The sequence below is a fragment of the Temnothorax americanus genome, unplaced genomic scaffold, assembly GCF_048541705.1.
Source record: "Temnothorax americanus isolate GAGA-0224 unplaced genomic scaffold, ASM4854170v1 Scaffold6, whole genome shotgun sequence".
Lineage (NCBI taxonomy): Eukaryota > Metazoa > Arthropoda > Insecta > Hymenoptera > Formicidae > Temnothorax > Temnothorax americanus.
Genome location: NW_027509751.1, coordinates 6,268,563 through 6,289,343, shown reverse-complemented (window position 1 = coordinate 6,289,343; position 20,781 = coordinate 6,268,563). Strand labels below are relative to the sequence as shown.

Sequence of the window (20,781 nt, the reverse complement as noted above, 5' to 3'; positions counted from 1 at the left end):
GAGTTACAGTTGTATGTGTGCGAACTATATAATATTTACTAAATATCCAGAATATTTTTTTCTCAGTGTATTATTGCAGACGCAGATTTCCCGCGAATAACTCAGACAATAACACAGTAGGCGCCAGTCCTCTTGCGATGGAAATCTCCATTCGTGGAGTCATTGGCGTAAGCAATTCTATGTATGTTATACGATGCGGTATATATATAATCACGTTCCTTTTCTTATTAACTCTACAAAAGGCAAACTCAAGGGAAAAATGTACAAAAAGTATTCATATTTAAGAATTATTACAATGGTAATATAATTGAAAATTTCTATTTCTGTTATGATATATGTACAGTATAAGAAAATGAGAATCGATGAATAACTTTTTTTGAAGAAATAAATTTTTGTATGCGTAAAGTTCCTATATACAAAAGTTATTTTTATGTAATAAATAAGGAAATCAATTCTTTCGACTGTGTGCTATGAACAATGAGTCAGTTTTTAAAATTGAATCAGTTCTTAAAATTGATACAAAGATTTTGTCAAATAAAATTAAAAATAAAATTAGCGTACACGCACAAGATTCTACTTATAAAATTCTCAGATAAACTTTCTGTTGTCTTTTCTTTAAAGAAAAGTTGATGGGGTAACTCAGCATTTGTCGCAAATTTTTCAATTTTTGACACCGAATATTTTGCCGCTGCCGAAATTAACTGCTAAATAAAATAATAAACTGCTAAAAAAAATAATAAACTGCTTTTGGTGCTGCGTTCATGCTTAAAATATCTCACTATTTCGAAATGTTGTCGCAACGCTGCTTTATTCAGATTATTAAATACATGTCGGTGTAAACTGTAAGATATTGTTCCGCAACTTGTGTGCAGACAAAGCGCAACGTATTTACGCGCGTATCGATATCACAATAGTCACGCGATATCTTGCAACGCGTCACAAATTAACGCCTGCTAACGATTCTCGGCACTTAGGCGCGCGAAAAGTCGAGATCCGAATTGCATCATCATCGATAATCGAGCTTTCATTATTGTTAATTTCGATTGATTATCTCCGACATTTCGGTTGTGTTGCGCCACGTGCTTTATCGTCAATAATGCGACGTTACGACGCTGATCGCGATTATTGGAACGTCCCGCGTCCGCAAATTGTGTCGCAAGGAATGCGTCGGTCATGACGATAAGAGATTATCGTGGTATACGTTTCGCAATACGAAAAGATAGAGAATTTACCTGGCGTTCTGCAATGACTGACGTGTGCGCATTCATTGCGTCGCACGTGTGACGTCGGATGTGTTATGCATTCTTTTTTTTGTGTAATCTTGAGTAATGCATGTCTTTCTATTATCTCGGAATAGAGACAAAAGATTTTAATCACTAAGAACAATAACCGATTAAAAGCTAGGACGATTTATACAGAGCGTAAAATCACCGAACATCTTTTTAATCATATTTACCAGAGTACATACAATATGCAACGTTCGAGCTAATTACTCGATTGCTCACTTCATGAATTCACCCTTTTAATGAGACTATAAAGAGACTATGAAGATGATAAAACATGACTTGCATTAGATATGTAATGCCGGAATGCGATAATAAGGCAATAGTGAGGGAAATAAGAATTCTTGTTATCAGTAGTAACATCGATGACTGATTCATTCCTGATTCATTCCTGATGCATTCGAGTGGCGTGAGTCATCATATCATTAAAGCAAATTTTTTTTACTATTCGGAAGTGACAATAAGAAACAAACGTGAAAACTCATCTTAGGTATCTTGCAACATAAAAGGAAATAATCGGTATAAAATTGGTTTCTTTTTATCCTTTCTACAGCCTGGCGCAACTTCCTTTAACGAAAATAACACATTTTTCTTATTTATGAGATTTGTATTAAAATAACATGTGCTATATGTCTTTCTAGATTGTATCAGTCAAATTAATTTGTGAAAATAGCGTATCATGTATTTGCCTGCCATTTATTTCATGATCGAGATATGTGTCACTCGTGCACATTACGCTATCTTATTAATAGTTTTGCTTGCGTGATTCTCAATAATAAATTCACGCCACGTATATAGCTAAACTCAAATTTCAGTATTGCGACACGCGATATTTTACGCAAGCGGTATAGTTACTGACAAATTTATTGCCACTATTCCGGCATTCGCTTTCATTACCGTGAAATATATCTTTTAAATAATGTTCACACACATGTTCTACATTATTTGCGGTACAAGTGGTTATTATTTTTCGTCTGGACTGTAGTTTATGATCCAAGAATAATATAAGTGCTTTGAACTTGCTTTATAATATTTACGAAATGCCGGAAAGATCATTGCATCATCAAATGCAACTCCGTGAAAAGAAAGTTTATACGCTAGAGAAATAAGAGAAAGTACGAGACACGGTAGTATCTATATTTTTTCGCTTCCATTTATTATTTAAAAGAATCTCTTATGTGAAACTAATATTTTTGGAAAATGTAACAAAAAAAAACAAGTCAATATTATTTAAAACATTGTGTTTATCTTTAAATTTTATCATTTTTGTCGAATAAAGAGTATACCTAACTCCAATTTCAATCTAATTTTGTAGAATAAAATGACCCTAATTTTAATCTTACAAAAATGTGAGAAGAAATGTTAATATCTTATAAAAGTATATCTCACAACAGAATTGCGTCAATATATCACAGATATCAATACATCTTGTTGTGCTATAATCGAAATTTTACGTTAAATAATAATTAACGATTGAAAATAAGTTTTTGGTGATAATTCACTTAATAGCTTTAGTAATAAAAATAAATAACATAATCATCTCTTGGTTCACTTTACGTGAGTTTAAATATATTCTAATTTGAAACTTATAGAAAAATATATAACATTACATAAAATTGTACGTGTAAACGTGCAATATATATATATAGTAGGTATAACATTTTCGATGAGAAAAATTATCTTTGAATGGAGGTTCTAGAAATTATTAACCAGGTGGTTAAATATTTCCTGTTTCTTTTTTTTTTAATGATGTTGCGTAAAGCCGTATAAATACAATAAACAATACTGTTTAAAATCCTTTATTTCACACGTCTCAGATCGCTGCGTAATGCAACACAAAAATTCAATTGTTTGCTGCATTAATATTGTTGAATTTTCGTTCATATTATATTTCAAAACATTCCTTTATATATGTATATATTTGCGTCTTTATTTTCAAAATAATACCATATGCGTACTTGCATACTTCATCAGTATCTTATACATAATTATGAGTAAGGATAAGAATATATAGGCTCAAGTAGTTCCAGGAATAAAAAATTGGGAAATTAAGTAGTTCAAAACTTATTTATTGAACATGACATAAAAATCACGATACATAATAATGATAAACCGAGGTTTATTGTAAGCTTCAAAAACTTTAGATATATTATTTATTTATAATTTTCCAGTGCAATATATGGCGCGCGCGCGCATTTTTCGCGTGGGTATGTGTGCGTGTGTGTATGTTGTGTATGTATTGTGTTGTGTGTAAACTCCTTATCAAACTCTAACAGATGATTACTTTATACATATATGCATAATCATTACGCATGGAATGTGCACGCATATTCTCGCTTTCGCTCGCATCTCTCTTCGACTACAAAATTCGCGGATCATTAGCGATCTCGACGACGATACAATAACCTATCTCCATCTTCGCGAAAGTGATTCTTCGTCTGAATTTCGATTTCGCGTCAACGTTACCTCTCAATCAAATTTAGCGAATTGTCAAACTAAAAATTTACATCTTGCGTAGGATAAACAAATCGTGGACAGTCATCGGCACAAAGAACAGAGGTGTACAAAAAAGAGCCTTATTGAAACAGCGTTAATAGTCAAGCCGATAATGAGGTTTGAATCAATAAGCAGTAAAGAACAGGGTTATTATTAATTTTCGATTTATATACGAACGTACTTACACAGGTGCAAGAGTCACTGCAGCGTCTATTATTATAATCCTACGTTCTAACTTGTATCAAGACTTACTGAGAGGGATTTTCTTCAACATTTTTATTTGCCTGAGGAAAAATATCAGAAACGTTCGGAAGTTTTCTTTTTTTATATTGCTTTTGTAATTATGTCGCTGCCAAAGAATAACTCAGAGAGAAAACCAGATAGATTCCAATAATTCATATTATATAATCGATCATTGGCACGAATCTCGGTATCGTCGTCAGCGCTAAAGTCCAACGGAAAAAAGAAAAGCGAACGGGCTCCTTCAACACATATGCGATTCGTCAAAAAATAAACATGTCATTGTAAACTGTAGAGAGATAGTGTATGAGTGAAGGGGGAGAACAGATGAGACGGCTTGATTCGAGCGCGCCAAATGAATGGGGGATCCCCGATCGGGTCCCGCTCTACGCTACTTTTTTGTTGCTTTATTAATAATTGTGGGCTTTTGGCAGTGATATTCAATCGTCATGACTGAGGAGAAAGTACTTAAGTGATCGACGACGACGTTGGGCTTCGTCGAAGTAATCGCAAGTATTATTACTTTTGCGAGAAACGAATCTTTTTTTTTCGGTGTATAATTTAATTTTCGTTTAATGAAATCAAAACCAAATACAATTTAAATATTACTGTTCATCAATAATCCGGACGTTAATAATCCTCTTCCGAATTCACATCGCGTATCGACAAGAATATAATTTCCATATATATATAGTATGCGGCGAGCATAACTTAATATCGTGTTAATCTTTGCCGAAATGATTGATGCTGCAAAGAGAAAGGAAAAGACACGGGGAAACGTTTCTCGCTCTGTATAAACTTGCAAAGATCTTTTCCTCAAACACGCGCTAAAAATCCGCTCAAAATGTCCCGAGTGTGAAGTATAACAAATAACCATAAAACAGTAGTAGTAATACAAAAAATAGTCAAGTCATCGCGTAATAAATAATATATATACGTATACATATATTACGCGCGTATGCATGCATATATATTATTTATTCTCTATATATTATATATAATGTATACATATATCTCTGCACGTGTATAGCTTTGCAATCGCGTTGCGACCGTAGAATGAAAGTGGATCGAGAGATCGTGGCGTTAAACGAAAATACATCTCTTTCGAGATCTCTTTCATGATTAAACAGCTTGAATCAAAGTGAAGATTGTACACGCTTAATAGGAAATTCAATGCATATTTCATTAATAAGGAGCGTAGAAAAGTCCCAATCCACGTTTACTCCGCGGTCCGAGGCCGCCGTAATGAATAGATCGTATATATTTTATATCTCATCAATTTCTAAATTCTAATAACACCTTTTTTTAATCAGTACGAATCAATCGGCGAAACCTTGGGAATGCGCGCGCACGAAATTGGATCGCGATATCCAGCTTGCACCAATGGCAGTACCGAGTGACGAAAGAGATAAATGTTAAGACAACGAATGCAAATAAAAAATAAAAATATATAAGCAAGAAATATCGTCAAGTTTTAATCAACTGTCGACAAGTTTGTTATAGTAGATCCAAGTGCCAAAAAGCTTCAAACTTAAAAATCGTAGCTTCCAATTTAATCGCATTAAAGTAAACTTAATGTAACATTACGGAAGCTTTTTCAGATGGCATAATATTATTATATATAAATCTATTATATATAATATATCTGCAATTTATATAGAAGTGCAAAATGTGGATTTAAATACGATCCCGTCGAACGTCGCGTGTCCCAATGCTCCGCCCAGCACCACGGCACATTATCCTATACTTATTGATATTTATATTATTATTTTTTGTCTCTGTGTTCTTTTTTGTTTCACTAAAGCAGTCTTACATAAAGCGGCAACTTTTGGAAATTATTCGGTACATGTCTCTATACGCAAAATGAATCTTCAATCTGCTTTAGCACATATCGACCGACGTAAACAATCCTCTCTTTTTTTTCTTCCTCTTCCTTTCTCTTTCTCTCCCTCTCCCTCTTTTCTTCATCTTCATCTCCCTGCTATCTGCACCCGAAGAGAGAAATGTATGTTGAGCTACGCAAATTTTCAAAATTTTCCGCGTGACGTCTACCGACTAAGCTTTCTCTTATCTTAAATCCGACGTGAGTCCGAAAGCGCGAATCGATTCATGCTAATCTGTTCTTTCTTGTATTATTTCACTTTTTATATTAAATCGAATTAAGTCGGGTTCTATGCCGTGTGGATCGTACTTTTAAAATCTGTTTGAAATTCTGACAGAAAATAAATAACTTGTTACTTTTTTTTTTTTAACAAATATAACCGATAAACGCTTTCGGAGTTCAGACTCTTAATATTATATACACGTTAAAACGGACGTAAACGACTTCAAATGCTCGTGCGTCAGAATTTCTTCGTTTTTTTTTCTCGAAAAAATTCAAAAGCAACGCTCTTTCTCTTTCCTGAGAAAAAAATTTATCTCCTCCTTATTGGAGCACCCTCGTGTTGTTCAGCCCAACCAAATAGAAGAACTCGTCATTTCGGTTTTCAAAGAACGCTGGTCTGCGATCGTTGAAGAATCGAAGCGTTCATCTCGTCCTAATCTCTTATCTCTCCTCTAACCAGTTAATCGTTGCAGAGTAAATTCTACCTTAGCTTACGGTATCACAGAGTTACGCGGCATCGCTTAATTGCTCCCAGTTCGTAATCGCCGATACGCAACCGATAGAAAGAAAGCATGTAAATTATGCCCATCACGAGGAAAAACCGGAACTTTTGTAAAGTGCAAAGAACATCGAGTGTTAACCAATGTCCTAACAAGAAAATGAATTTAACTTGCTCATTTAATCATTGAAAAAGTTGAATTGTATTATTATATATAAATTGAAATTTATATTACTGTTAAATTTTCAAATTTTAAAATATAGTTTCTGCTTTTGATGTTTTACTCGATACCTGATGTCATTTAATTGATTAATTCACAAGAAAGAAACTTTTCTCATTTATTAAAGTCGTGTAACAAAATATCTTTGGAATGACACATTCTTGGCGAAGAAGATATATTTTTTTCAAGAGAAATCTCTCATAACAGAAGTATAGCGCTTTTTTCTCGTAACACTCGAAGTTCGTTGCACGTGTGATCTGCAAGGGGCACACGTCCCTCTCCCGCACCTCCTTCTCACCGACCGACTCACTTGTAACGCGAAACAATACACTATATAGATATATATATATTTATATATTACATGTGACAAAATTAACAAGCGGTCTGTGGAGACGACGCGAAACAACAGAATACGAGTAACTCGGGCGCGCGAGGAATTCCTCGGGGGGAAAACGTTGTGTACATCTTCGATGACGTGCGAGGAGTGACGATTCGTTTAAAAAAATATTTTCACCCGGCCCGCGCGCGATTTGAGAAGAGCGGAAATCTACGGAACGATATAGCGTCCGCGAATCGCGCCTTTTACAATACGACACACGTGCACCGAGGAATGCGTCGTTAATGATACCGGATGCATCTGTCATGCTTCCCCATAGGCCGCGCCGTGCACTTTAGCGCTATCATATCATGCGCCATGTAACGTGAAAGAAACAGCAACATATCGTTCGATAACTTGATATGCGTCAATAATTGTTCGATACGTTTCTAATTTTCTTTAGAGAAACAGTCGCGAGAGATTGATGCTCGAAATGTCTTCGAAGACATTTGAAAATGTCAATCAAGTATCTCGAGTTTATTTATATTAGCAGAATACGATCAAAGTTGTTTCCGTGCAATGATACTTGCATCACCCGAGGCTATTTTTCAGACGTTCGTGCACATTACTCGACGCATCAGTTCTACGCGAAATATGCTCCTCGTAGTTAAGTATGATACAATTAATATAATTTTGCGACGTTGAACAAGAAAGACACACGTGAAAATAATATCGGTTCTCTTAGGCTTCGCACGCTCGATGATCCGACCCGAAGTGCGCGCTCATGTGCGCACATTCATACGCGCTCCTGAATTACACGAGCAGTATTCTTCCTCCGCACGACAGGAATCCGATCCCGCAAAGGCGAGAAACTGCCGTTGCTGCTTCCGGCACGCAAACTCGAACCTAATTCGAACAACAACGAATGAGCCTCGCTGCTGTTTGACACTACGATAAAAACGACATTTTCGCGGCGCTTCTTACGCTAACGACTCTCTCTTTTGTACGTTGGCCCGTATTCGCACCGCGCATCTTGCGCCGACTCTGCCCTCATTTCATGCCGAATATATAGGTACTTCGTGTATTAATTAAGCAAATAAATAACGCAACCGGAACCGAACAGAGTCGCGCTCAGCGCGCTAAAAGTACGAGCCTCTTTAACGGTTTTTTGCGTGACGTATACTGATTAGAGAACGCTTTTCAGTCTAGGTTGCGAGAAAGTTAATTGGATGTTACGATTGGAGATATGCGGTTCTGTTTCCACGGTTAACGTGTTCCACGCGAAGGTAATTTAAGTGAAGAAATAATAAACGCATCAGCATCAAAAGGATGCCTAAAAGATGCTCGAAAGATGCCGAAAAGATTAGGGGGTATATAGAGGAACATTTTAAAACGTTAGAATAATTTTTGTACCAATTTATGTCAGATTTTATATATACCAGATTATTATATCAGATTGTTATACCAGATTTGAATGTCTTTCGGGCATCTTCATGATGTCCTTCCCACGGAAACCGGAAACACCTTCGCGCCCGCTGAATGTCTTTCTCTCTCTTCGATCTTCGTTCCCGAACGTCCTACGTTAGGAAAAGAACAACGTATAGAGCGCGACGCGCACGAGAAATCACGCGCGCGATTAAGGAACTTAACATTTAGGTCTGGCAACTCAAATGACTATTCCGTAACCGCGACTAACCGCGAGTCCGCGACATTCAACGTGCGAGACATTCGCGATTCGTGCGATCTCGATACGTAATCCTGTTTTATTATTATGTACCTCGCTTCCTTCCGCCGACTCCTTCCTCCTTCACGATTATCCTTCGACTCTCGAATCTCGATGATTTCCCGAAATCCTCGCTCTCACTTTGATCGACCGATCGGTTGCGACCCTTCCGTCCTCCTCGCTTCTTTCCTCCTGCCTCCACTCTTTTCTCTCGCCATCTTAAACAGATTCTCAAAATCCAAGAGAACGTAAGATCAGATTCTTGGTCGATATTGGCTCATCGATATTGTTTGGCTTTTATACGCCGACGTTGTCACGAAACTGGATGCCATCTTACAGATGTTGCGGCCCAAAAGGAACGTCCCAAGCAGCTCTCTCTTCGTCCTCTCGAATGCCACTATCGTGCGATCGCTCGATCGAGTCTCTCGACCCGCGAAGATTCTTGACACGATCGACTATCGACATCCAGCGAGCCGAACAACGCGGCTCGAGGACCGTTCAACCATCTTCTTCGCTTTCTTGTCCGTACTGGGCTAACAAACTTGAGCGTGCTCGCTTTCGAGCTGAACGTGTGCGAACTTTCTCTCTTCCTTCTTCCTTCATACATTCGTGCATCTTCCTTTTTCTCGATTCTTCCCCCTTGTATTCGCACACATTCCCCGTTTCCTCCGTCATTATTATCTCTTCCTCCTTTCTTTCTTCTTTACCAAGCTGAAGGCCGATCCGGACACGAGCGTGCCGTCACGTTGCGGCTCGACTCGGATGCGTTAACGGGTGCCGAAGTGCGTCGGATCTCGATAGGTTTCGAGCCGGACGCGGGCGGCCGGCCCAAAACCCCTTGACTGTTTCACGATAGGTTCCGTTGATCTTCCGCGCAATCTTCCGCCTTCTTCAACGAGCGCTTTAGCTTGTCGACCAGTCGATTATGGAACTTGTTGAGGGAGTTTGAGCTGCCGGTCTTCGGCGGAGACGTGCCCGTGCTCTTGCTCGGGCTCTGAAGAGAGCTCTGGGACGCCCTCGAGGACGTTCTCGAGAAGTGCCGCGAGGTCGTGGACCGATGCGCCGGCGAGGTGAGAAAATCGGAACCGGGGGAGGTCGACAATGACGGACCCTCCGACTTGGAACATTCAGACACCTGCGATCAGAAAAATGTATGTTCCGGATTATAGCACGAGGAAAATTTCCTGGCTAAAATTTTCCCATACGACAGTAATCAGCTCGTTTTTAGTTATCGCTGTCTTATCATGTGCATTATTAGCATTAAACTTATAAAGATCCTTTTTATAAATAACTTTTATACATATGTATTTATTTCTTGATATAATAGCTGAAACACTAATAACTGTTATTAAAAGAAACAAATGCGTCACATGTACTTCATCGAACTAGAATTCTAAATATTGCCTTAGTAAATTACGCCAACAGAGCTCTTTTTAATTGAATAAAATATCGGCCACGTCTGATTTCAGATAGAGCATTTGAACGTATTTTAAAACCGGTCTATCTTGAAGAGATATGAACTATTATACCTCTTTTTTTCAAATTGATGGTAATAAGGAAAGAGAAACGACTTTTTCAGTCAGTTACCTGAGTAAATTTCTACAGAGCGAGCGCCGAGTTTATTCAGAACAATATTTTTCGCGCTTATTTATACGCACGAAGGATAAAGTTAACAGGTGTATGAATTATCGCGGATTCGGCCGTACGTTGATGTTGATGCCGTACGTTCATATGAAAAGAAATAAAATGAAATAAGTAAGTGCTTTCATTGGCTGTAGAATGTTTATTTTTCTCTGGATATAAACAGACTAATATATCTCGCAATTAGTCTCTATATATCGTATAATAAAGATTAAATATATCTATAATGTATAACTTTGTTTTGTATATGATACATAATGAAGAGTTAATTTCCGTCACGGATAATGCGTTCTACCGTTATAAAAACGCGTGAACGGGATATTTTTAATCAACTCTTTGTCCTTCCATGTCGATATTTAGAGCCAACTCCGAGCACGTGACATTGAAAGTTGCAAGTACGCAGTACGAGACAGATACGATTATTACTGCCAGGACGCATTCTGGCCATTAACGCAATCTCACGAGAAATCATTACCAATTATATAACGCAAAGCTGTTAGTTTGTACACTGCGCATTTTTTAATCCATGTGCAACGTGCATGGATTATCGCGATATGGCTATATCAACGCCTAATTATAACCACGCACACACTTTCGTCGAGCTTTTTTTGTTTACGCGGATCATAAATTTATGCATTTAGATTTACATGTAAATTTCGATAACAATATTCCAAAAATCTCTGTAAATCATAGTCGAATTAATTCCGAAAGCTGGCAATAAATGAAATATATGTCTGCTGGCATTAACAATCAAAATACATTTAATTACGGAATTAATTATTTCGATTTGTTTGAAGAATTAAATTAATATATAATGTCAAATTATTATTTGTTTTTTTTCTCAGGTAATTATTTAGAAATTTAATTATTTGCAATTTGTTACAACACATTTGTAAATGCTTTAATTAAAAAAAAAACCCTGTACGTTATCTATTATTGACAAACTTTAAGCTATGCACAGATGTTAATTATTAAAAGAGAATAGATTTATTCATTGCGGTCGATGTGAAACTCGGAATATTAATGAATCGTTGAACAAACGAACTGTGGCAAATAGGTTCCGAACACCTGTTCTGAACTTGTCCTATACACCGATAACACGGCGAATCGATCGTTGTTCTTATTTTCAACACTTCTATTTTTATCTCACTTTAACGCTTCGATAAGAGGTTCTTTATAAATATGAGTCAGGGATCGCGGTAAGATTAAATGAGAAACATTTATAGGCAACAAACTTCGTTTGCGCGCGTGTATCAGTACACATTGCGTCGCATTTCGCCTGTGATATGTGGATTGCGTAACCGCACGTAATACAACAGCGAGAGTAGATTCGGTGAGGTTGGAGCCGTAGACAGAACGAGTTAGTCGCAGTGACAATAAAGATTATATTTGAATAAGAAGGATTATATTTTCGTCGAGAATTTTACATAATTTATTTTAGTAAATAATCTTTACGCATCTCTCACATGTCTACTAGAAATTATAGAAGATAACTATAATATGTCAAAATATTAAGAAATTTTAGCATGTTTAGAAAATATAAAGTTTTTTAAAATTAATAAAATTTAAAAAAACGCTTCATTAAATTTTTATTAGAATATAAGAACAAATGTTCTTGTTTTTTATTTAAAAATAAAATTTCTTGGTGATATTAAATAAAATCTATTTCAGAGAATATGAGAATCACTGCGTGAACTAGCTATCGTCATTCGATCTCATTTGCTGTTACTGTGTACGTGTAAAAGGAGGGAAGCTTACACACGAAACAAATCTGACCTAATCGGCCACTTACCGCTGCCTACCGTGATGACAATACGAGCACGTGGTCGCAAGTTCAGCGGGGATCGTACGTGGAGAAGGGCACGTACGCCGCGCCGCGGCTGTAAGCGCGATGAATGTATTACGCGTGCGTCATATGCGCGATACACGATACTTTTTCCGATCTTTATCGCATTTCGGCGCTGAATAATTCAAGATGACTCGGCCTGTCCGCGTTCGAGAACCTTGCTGGTATCGTGTCCGTAGGATTCCCTCGATAGCTACGTGTGTCGTGTGCGTGTGTCGTGTGCGCAATATGATAAAGATAATATAATTAGGGAAAATGCATGAACGCATTATATTACTGACTATTCTATTTATAAATAGAGGATTGATTTCCTTGGAGCTATAAGAGCTATTGCGATTTTAAGTTTTACCATCGTTTTGATTGTCTCAAAATATCCTGCTTGTAAATTATGTGATGTTGTGCAATTTCGATGTAATTATGTATTTATCATGCAAATTCCGCGTTACGATGCAAAAGTATAAACTGTTTACTATTTTAGCGTCTTTTCTGCAGGCGAATATATAGATATTCCGAAAAAAATGAGAATTAACAGCAAAAATATATTTCTATTTGAAAGATGAGATTAATTTTTTAAAGGAAAGTTCAGAATAATATATTAAAATATTGATTATAATATAGATTTGGACTGCGTCATTAAATTAGATCATTAAAATAGATTTAAGCTTGAAGCAATTGAGATGAGGTGATTTAACCCTTAAAGCGCACATGGGGTGTAGGATACCCCACTCCGAACTGTGTGCTCTGATAAGTCCCATTAAAATGTCTTTTTCAATAATTTTTTAAACAATGTTAATTTTAAGAAATCGCTGTAACTTTTGTTTATCTTTAAAATACATGACTTTAACTTCATTCAGAAATTTTTATGCATTAAAATAGTCAATAGCGTCGTTACAGTACATACTTAAAGACACTAGGGTATCTCATACCCCCAGTGCGCTTTACGTAATTTTTCGGAGGTGTGCGCTTTAAGGGTTAATTGTGTCCTTCCGTCTTGATTCTCATGATAATCGGTTATCTCAGCTTTGCGCGGCGTGTCTTTCGTTTTTCCAGCCTGCTCGAAGCGTTTATTTTGAAAACGGACTCTGTCGTATTACATGACTTATTAGATTAGAAAGGTGATGAGAGAGATTAGATATCGATACGAGAGAGCTGCTGTTTTATCAGCTGCTGCCAAATTTGCCGGTTCTTTCAAAATAAACGTCTTACTTGATTCTTTTATTTAACAAATAGATAGGGCGAAAAGGATATTCGCGTCTTCACTTTTTGCCGATCATCCTTTGTGCGTTGTTTTCATCTACAAACCACCGGCTTTCGTACTTTATCTTCGCTTTAAGTGTAGCAGGCCAAGTTCATGAAACGGCATCGCGAAAATACTCAGGGCGCAACCGAAGATTGTTAACTTTACATAAAATGAAAACAGTTATGTCACCTCGTCGCCTTGTGCCTTGATGCAAATATTCTTTTCACTCGCGCATGACTCTTGTCGCGATTCTTGTTAAAACCGCAATATTCCCGTAATAAAGCATTCTCTTCACGGTTGAAGAGTTATGGAATTATTTCATTCTTGCGCCGAGTCTTTTAAGAAGTTTTCCAATTTTGTAATTACTATCGCATTAACTACATGATAAAAGTACAAATTTAAATTTTTTTTTACAAAATTAAGTGTTTTTTTTCTTAATATATATTATATCTAATCATAATTTAAAATATTATCGCAAATGAGAAAAAAATTTCATGAGGAAACTTTACGTCTAGCGTATTATGCAACACATTAGGTAACAACAAAATTCTATTATTATCAGCAAATTATCGTTATTACTTTACGAAGCAGTGTAGAGAATTTATCAAAGGATTTAAAATATGAGCATAAGAATAGAAAACTAACAATGAAACTCTTGTCACAATGATTTCTTACAAATTATGCGACTGAAGAATATTTAAATATGGATTCTCAATGTGTCAAAATACGTTAATTGGTTTAAACTAATATAGCGAATGATTCATATAATTATATATGACATCATAAATAACAATTTTGGAAAATCCAAATTTTATCCGAGTTTTATAATATCAATATTGATAATCAATCTTTTGAAAGATTATTAATTTTAATTGTCAGCAAGATTAAATACGCGATATATAAATATACACACTATTATATTTTGTTACGTATTACGTGATTATGAATGAATGGATCGACAAATGAGGGGCTTTTGATAACTGAGAATTTCTCCGTATGAAAGTTCACCGCATGATACATTGCAAAACCAACTGACCAAAGCTTGCGCAACGTCGCGTCACATATATAAAGTACATGGTGTTCTAAACTGTGTCCATTAGAAATGATTGAACAAACAATTTATTTCACCCTTGTATAAATCTGATAATTACTATATGATATAAACAACGTCTCAATTTACCTCGACATTACTTTAATCTTGAATTTAATTTATATCATAAATAAAATTTGTTTATAAAAATTATTTAAAAATAATTTATAATTAAATTGTAATAATTAATATTCTGTCATTGTTTTGTTTATTCATTCTCTGATATTGAATTACTCAGACTTTGAATTTAAAAAAATTTTTACTTAGGATAAGTATGTCCGTCAAAGTTATATTACATATATAAGATATTAGAATAAGACGGAGTAATAAGTGACATTTGCATAAGGAAATACTATGGTAAATAAAAATATTATTATTATGCCCGAACTTCTCATATAGGTATCTATTGGCGCATTAATGATTATGATAATTCCGCGCGTATAACTCGTTAACCCTCCGTGGGTGCGTAGGGTATCTTACAATCTTACACCCTACAACAACTTGTAAAACTATGAGTGTTCTAGACTTATTTTAAAACAGAATTGATTATAAAAAAAAACATTAAAATTGAAATTTTATTATGTTAATATGCTTTAAGATATGTGCAACAATGAATAATATCAAACAGAAAACAACGAATATTAATTGATTTAATATTTATAGTATAAATATAACGTGGAATGTGTAATTTACACCACGCGCTCTTTTACGTTTGAAATTCTTACGCGTTTACTGGAGGGTTAATTAATATTTGTAATTGCCGTTGTTACTGTACACTGTAAATTCGTTTCATACGTAAATGACGGATAAATACAAAAGTCGCAATGCCATCGGCGACATTTGCGATAACATTTACGAGCGCAGTAAACCGCGTACCGCATGCAGTTCGACATTATGCGCATAACTGCCTACGTCGTGATAAAAATAAACTATAGCCGGCGCACATATCCGCCGGGACACGTGGTTCCGATCGTCACTTATTATTGACTGTGCTTGTTCGGTGTCTGGCAAATACAATTTCGCCGGACGTTTAGCGACGCCAAGGGGAAACCGGTTCCGAGTGCGGCGAGTTGATCTTTTACGGCAACGATTTCACGAGAAAAAAAGGCCCGACTTTTTCCGAGCTATTTTATCGACGAATGCCGGACGCGAAGAGAACGATCGACGTTGCGAGCTGCGAGTACGGTCAATCGCGTAAAAAGGAAGTTAGATCTGTCCTATCCTAAATCGAGTCTACAACTAGCGATTGATTCTGCTGATGAGAAAGAGTACTTTACTCTTGAGACTAAGAGGACTGAGTTCTATTAGGGGCTGTTTGAAGCAGAAGGGATGAATATATTAAGTTTATTTGTATCGTACAAATTAGTACAAATTCAGTCCTTCAAATTTCTGTATTTAAAATCCTTTTTTTTATTTTTTTTTCTTGTGGTCTTTTTAGCTTTAATTCTAATGTAGCAGCGACACGATTTTCTCCGAAACGGCACGAGGTACAAAATTGTTACTAGTGGTACAAATTAGTACAAAAAAAGTACTAAATATTCCGATAGGTCCGGTTTGATTCTGCTCATTTGGTCCTGCTAGCTTAAAAGAGGTCAAATCTTAAAGGACTTTATATACAAAGTGTCTGTGAGAATGAGATTTTATAGTACGCGTCTTTATCGGAATTTGGATTTAACTATTTGGCAAAAATGTAGATTTACAATAAAATCACCTCCGTTATCCTTTCGTCATGCCACAATTTTGCGAAGACTGACGGAGACTTTGTGCAATTCTTTCGCGTCGGTCCGCAATCCCAAAATCGTGTAAAAACTACGCCCGACAAAAAAAAATGCGCATTACGATTTTCCTCAGGCTAAAAGGACATTATTTTTGGTGCACGTTTTCAATGCTGTTGCGCTGGTCATACGCGCAACGATACAATATGCGGATGACGCATCAAAATCGGTCGCTGGCGCCAGCATTGTTAAAAGTCACCGTCTCTTGCAATTTTGTAAAACGGTATCCCCACTACGCATGTAAGTTTTCAAGAGAGATTAGATTATCTTGTAAACTTATTTCTCTCTCTCTCTCTCTCTCTCTCTCTCTCTCTCTCGTACATTACCGTCGATAAGCGATTAAAGTAATATATACATACTTAACAATGAAGACGCGCAGTTACGTCACTGGCGCTCTGTCGACATGAACTGGATTGTTTCAACAACCGTTTGTTATCTAAATTCAGTATAATATCTTGCAAATTGAAATCGCCTTGGAGCTTCGAAATTTTGTGACGCGTTGAAACAATCACGCACCATAATTAATGTTTATCAACATCCGATCTTTTTTCGGCGGCTTGTATCGCTAAGTTATGCAACAGTTCGTATACGATACGAATGAAAAGATTAAACTCTTATTCTTTTCAATACGAAACGAAAGAAAGTCGTGCACAAAGTCGTATGCGATTTTCTTTCGCGTTCATTGTCTAATACCGTACATGTTAATTTTCTTATCCGTGATAGCGTGATATTATAATTTTTATATTAATTTTCTCGAAGAATCATCTTCGTGTTTTAAATATATTGCCAATAATGCACATAATTGCCTACATTAGATTACTTTTTTATATTTGGTACAGCGTTTTTCAACTATAGCGCTTTGCGAAACGACAACATTTGTTAGACTTTTAGCAATTTTATATTTCTCAAGAGAGAGTTCTACTATTTAATGTCAATTTTGTGTACTTATTCATTATACCGACACACGTCAGTTTTTAAAATAAATATATTTAATTTTCATTATATTTCAACAAATAGTATAAATAGGTTAAATCGATGAATTTTCAAGTAGAAAAAAAATTGAAAGTGGCGCTTGTATAATGAATAAGTTATCCGTTTTACATTTCTACCTACTTTGTATCGTAAATAGAGGCACGGAAATTTAAACATAAAATGATGATGACATATGCGCGTCTTAACGGTCCCGCAATTTTCCACCTGCCTCACTCACGTCAGTCGAGAGAGCGTTCGGTCACTCTCGAAGCGTATTTGAAAAAACGCCGCACCGTGTAAAGTATAAACGTCAATTCACTCACCTTCCGGCTGCGACAGGCCTGCGGATTCGAGCACTCGGACGACCGCCGACTCCGATTAGTCTTGTAAATGTCCCATTCGTTTTTCACCACGGGCATCATAAACGCCATCTCGTCGGCTTTTATTGTCCCGTCTCCGTTTCACACGTCTGCTCGGTCGGCTCGTCCCTCTCTTTACCTTCTTCTTTCTCTGTCGCTCTCGTAGCTTCTCGTAGCTTCTCCTGACTTCTCCTTTTCTAGAAAGTTTTGACACCTTGCTACGCGAGAATGAGAGAGAAGGCCGATCTTCACACTGACGTGTCGGCAGATTTTTGTTCGGATTCTCGACGCCGATTCGCGATCGCACAATTCCGCTCCGTAATTAATCGCGAGCGATGTCGATTCACGTTGACGATGCTGACGACGTTTTGACGTTCGTGACGACGACCGTTACGTCCTGCAGATCGAACTGGAAAAGTTAATACACGTCGCGCTTGCACAAGTGCGTTTGCGATGTGTGCGTGCGTCTTTCTTTTCTCTGTTCGTTTCGTTTAGCTATATACGGCGTATTCGCCTATTCCGGCAATTCGTTTCTTTCTGAACTTCACGTCCGTACAATGCGGCAGTTCGCTACGGAATAAGCACGCCGGTCCGGCGCGTGGACGAGCGAGGGTCTCGCGAGTCGTGACGGAGACTGTGGTGGGAACGGACGAGCGCATCCATTGGCTGCTGTTGAGGCGGGACACCTACGTCACGAGTTACCATTGATTTTTCAATGTTGATACACACAGCGGCGTGGTGACGTTCCGGATTTAATTTTTGGCGGCGCGACGTCTTATAAGTTAGCGGAACAAATTAACCGGAACTAATTCTAACTAATATTTTTATTTGTTGCTTATTTGTTGTTAAAAAGTTGCCAAAGAAGAAAAAATTGGTTGTTCTGTAAATTTCCCGGAAAAAAAATGGGTTAGCGAGTCAATATACATATAAGTGTTAACGTACGTTTTTACTAATCGAAGAAACGTAACGATTCTTCGATAAAGCCTTTCTGAGCCTTTTTTCTCGCGCAATTTATGTTTGGGTCGATTTATGTTTGAGTACTTTTTAGTGAAAAGTAGATCACAGCGGATATACTGAATAGTTCAAATTTGTGAAAATATTGTTCTGTTAATGATACCACGTACCTAAATGTAATTTTTAAAACAAGTAAAAAAAGGCGCCAAGTACACATTTACAATATAGATTAATGATAGGTACGCGCGATTCACTTACGTGTACAAGATAAACGCCTATTGTTTTCCATTTTGTATACATTCAGTATAATTATGTATTTTTTTTTATTTGGAGGGGTAAAAGCCATAGGGGTGTAAGCCAAATTTTTTAAAATATTGACACATCACTATAGCTTTTATCCCTCCATTTAAAGGCGCACATTATGTCATTGGTTGATGTTCGGTCGAATTTGTTTGGCCGAAACGGTCGTTTACTGTAAGTTTCAACACGATATCATGTACGCGGTTTGGCGTGAAAACGTGAGCTTGTGTTACCGCAGGGAGAAAAAAAGACTTTAAAAATCACGAGATTTCCCATGTACAAAGATTTTCACGTAAATTTAACAATGTAATGACTTAACGCATTTTTATCTTTTGATATCCTTTTTTTATATTTGTATAGGATATACAGAAGAATGGTGTGTAGATTAAGGGCGTACATTTTCACGATTCGTAAATAAGAAAACTCTGCAAGGTTCTGGCTTTCGTTTGCGCTTCACAAAACCGAATTTTGTATCCGCGAACTATCATTATCTATAATTTCTATTTTGGGTGATATATCAGATAATTATAGAATCTCGACATCTCTATATGTTTCAGTATATCATTCCACAGATACGCTTAAAGTACATTGCAAGCTTGAAATTTTTTATGATCTAATAAATAAAACTATACATATGAATTTACAATCATCCACAATGGTATATTAAAAGGGTGAAACGTCTTGAAGACTCGATCGTTGAGTTTGAGTCTAGGGATGAGAAATCAGTGAAATTTATGGTAGGAGAAGAACAGTATGTTATATCAAAAGAATTGTTGTACGTTACCAACAGTAACTATTAAGAATATATATTTTACACACGAGGGAAAAGAGAAAGTTATGACAAATGGATTAACAACGCGTAATAAGTTAATATTTATTTAACTGGTTCAGTAGATTAGATTAGTGTGATTATGGCATTTAAAATTATCATGTGAACATTATTTGTCACGCTATATCACCTTTTGTGAATCGAGGCAGAAAGGTAAAAATACAAAGGGTAAAAATACTTAAATAAATGTTTCATTCCTCTTTGTGCAGCATGAAATATTCTAATCACAATATTTTTACAATTAGAGGAATTTTGTCTTGCATCTACAATCTTGCTTTTCTTAATATTATTTTTCTTTTGTGTATATAGATTATATTTCGTTTCAAGTAAACATATTTTTCTTAATACAAGAGGAAAACTGTTATAGAATAATATGTAATAGATTTTTGATGAATAGTTATTGACAAAGGAATACTTTTTCTGTAAAAGTTTTTGCTTAGAATATGGGATTACAGGAAATTTCACTTTGTAAATAGAATACTTTTTTTGGGTATTGTACTAGTAAAACATTTAGCGGTTCATGTAGCATTACCATAATATATCCGCTTGAATCAGTTTTATTATCACATTCCATTTGAAGTAATTTAGAATTTCTAAACGCGAAAAGAAAAAGAGAGAAAGGGAGAAGATTAATTTTAATTTCTTCTAATTTTATTTTAATTATCTCTGTTGTTAATCGTTTAATTAGCTATTTTATTAAAAATAATTCGTTTGTTACTTTCATGGGATTTCTCAGATATATCCAATTCAGCATTAATGTATTCGCCATATATACGAGCGTGTTTGTCTTTTGACATAATCCTTATTATTACGTATAGATCGAAGGAAAAAGGCTATTCGTAGATAGATACCAAGTAATTCGAGTTACGAAAGAATCCGCCTGATTTCGCGGTA

The 20,781-nt window shown here is 36.1% G+C and overlaps 2 protein-coding genes across 2 annotated transcripts in view; both read right to left on the bottom strand.

The window, feature by feature from the left end:
- Positions 1-9,076, bottom strand: part of LOC143904984 (CIMIP2 protein GA14893-like) — a 28,803-nt gene extending 19,727 nt beyond the window's left edge. Inside the window, exon 1 of the mRNA XM_077420042.1 lies at positions 8,936-9,076. The gene's annotated coding sequence lies outside the window, so the exon portion shown is untranslated. The remainder of the gene's footprint in view (positions 1-8,935) is intronic.
- LOC143904987 (uncharacterized) lies at positions 3,337-18,394 on the bottom strand. The gene is made up of 2 exons (XM_077420046.1): positions 17,769-18,394; positions 3,337-10,016 (listed from the first exon to the last, which is right to left on the bottom strand). Exons 1-2 carry the CDS (start codon positions 17,874-17,876, stop codon positions 9,729-9,731), a joined length of 396 nt encoding a protein of 131 aa, XP_077276172.1. The 5' UTR covers positions 17,877-18,394; the 3' UTR covers positions 3,337-9,728.
- Positions 18,395-20,781: the final 2,387 nt, after the last annotated feature.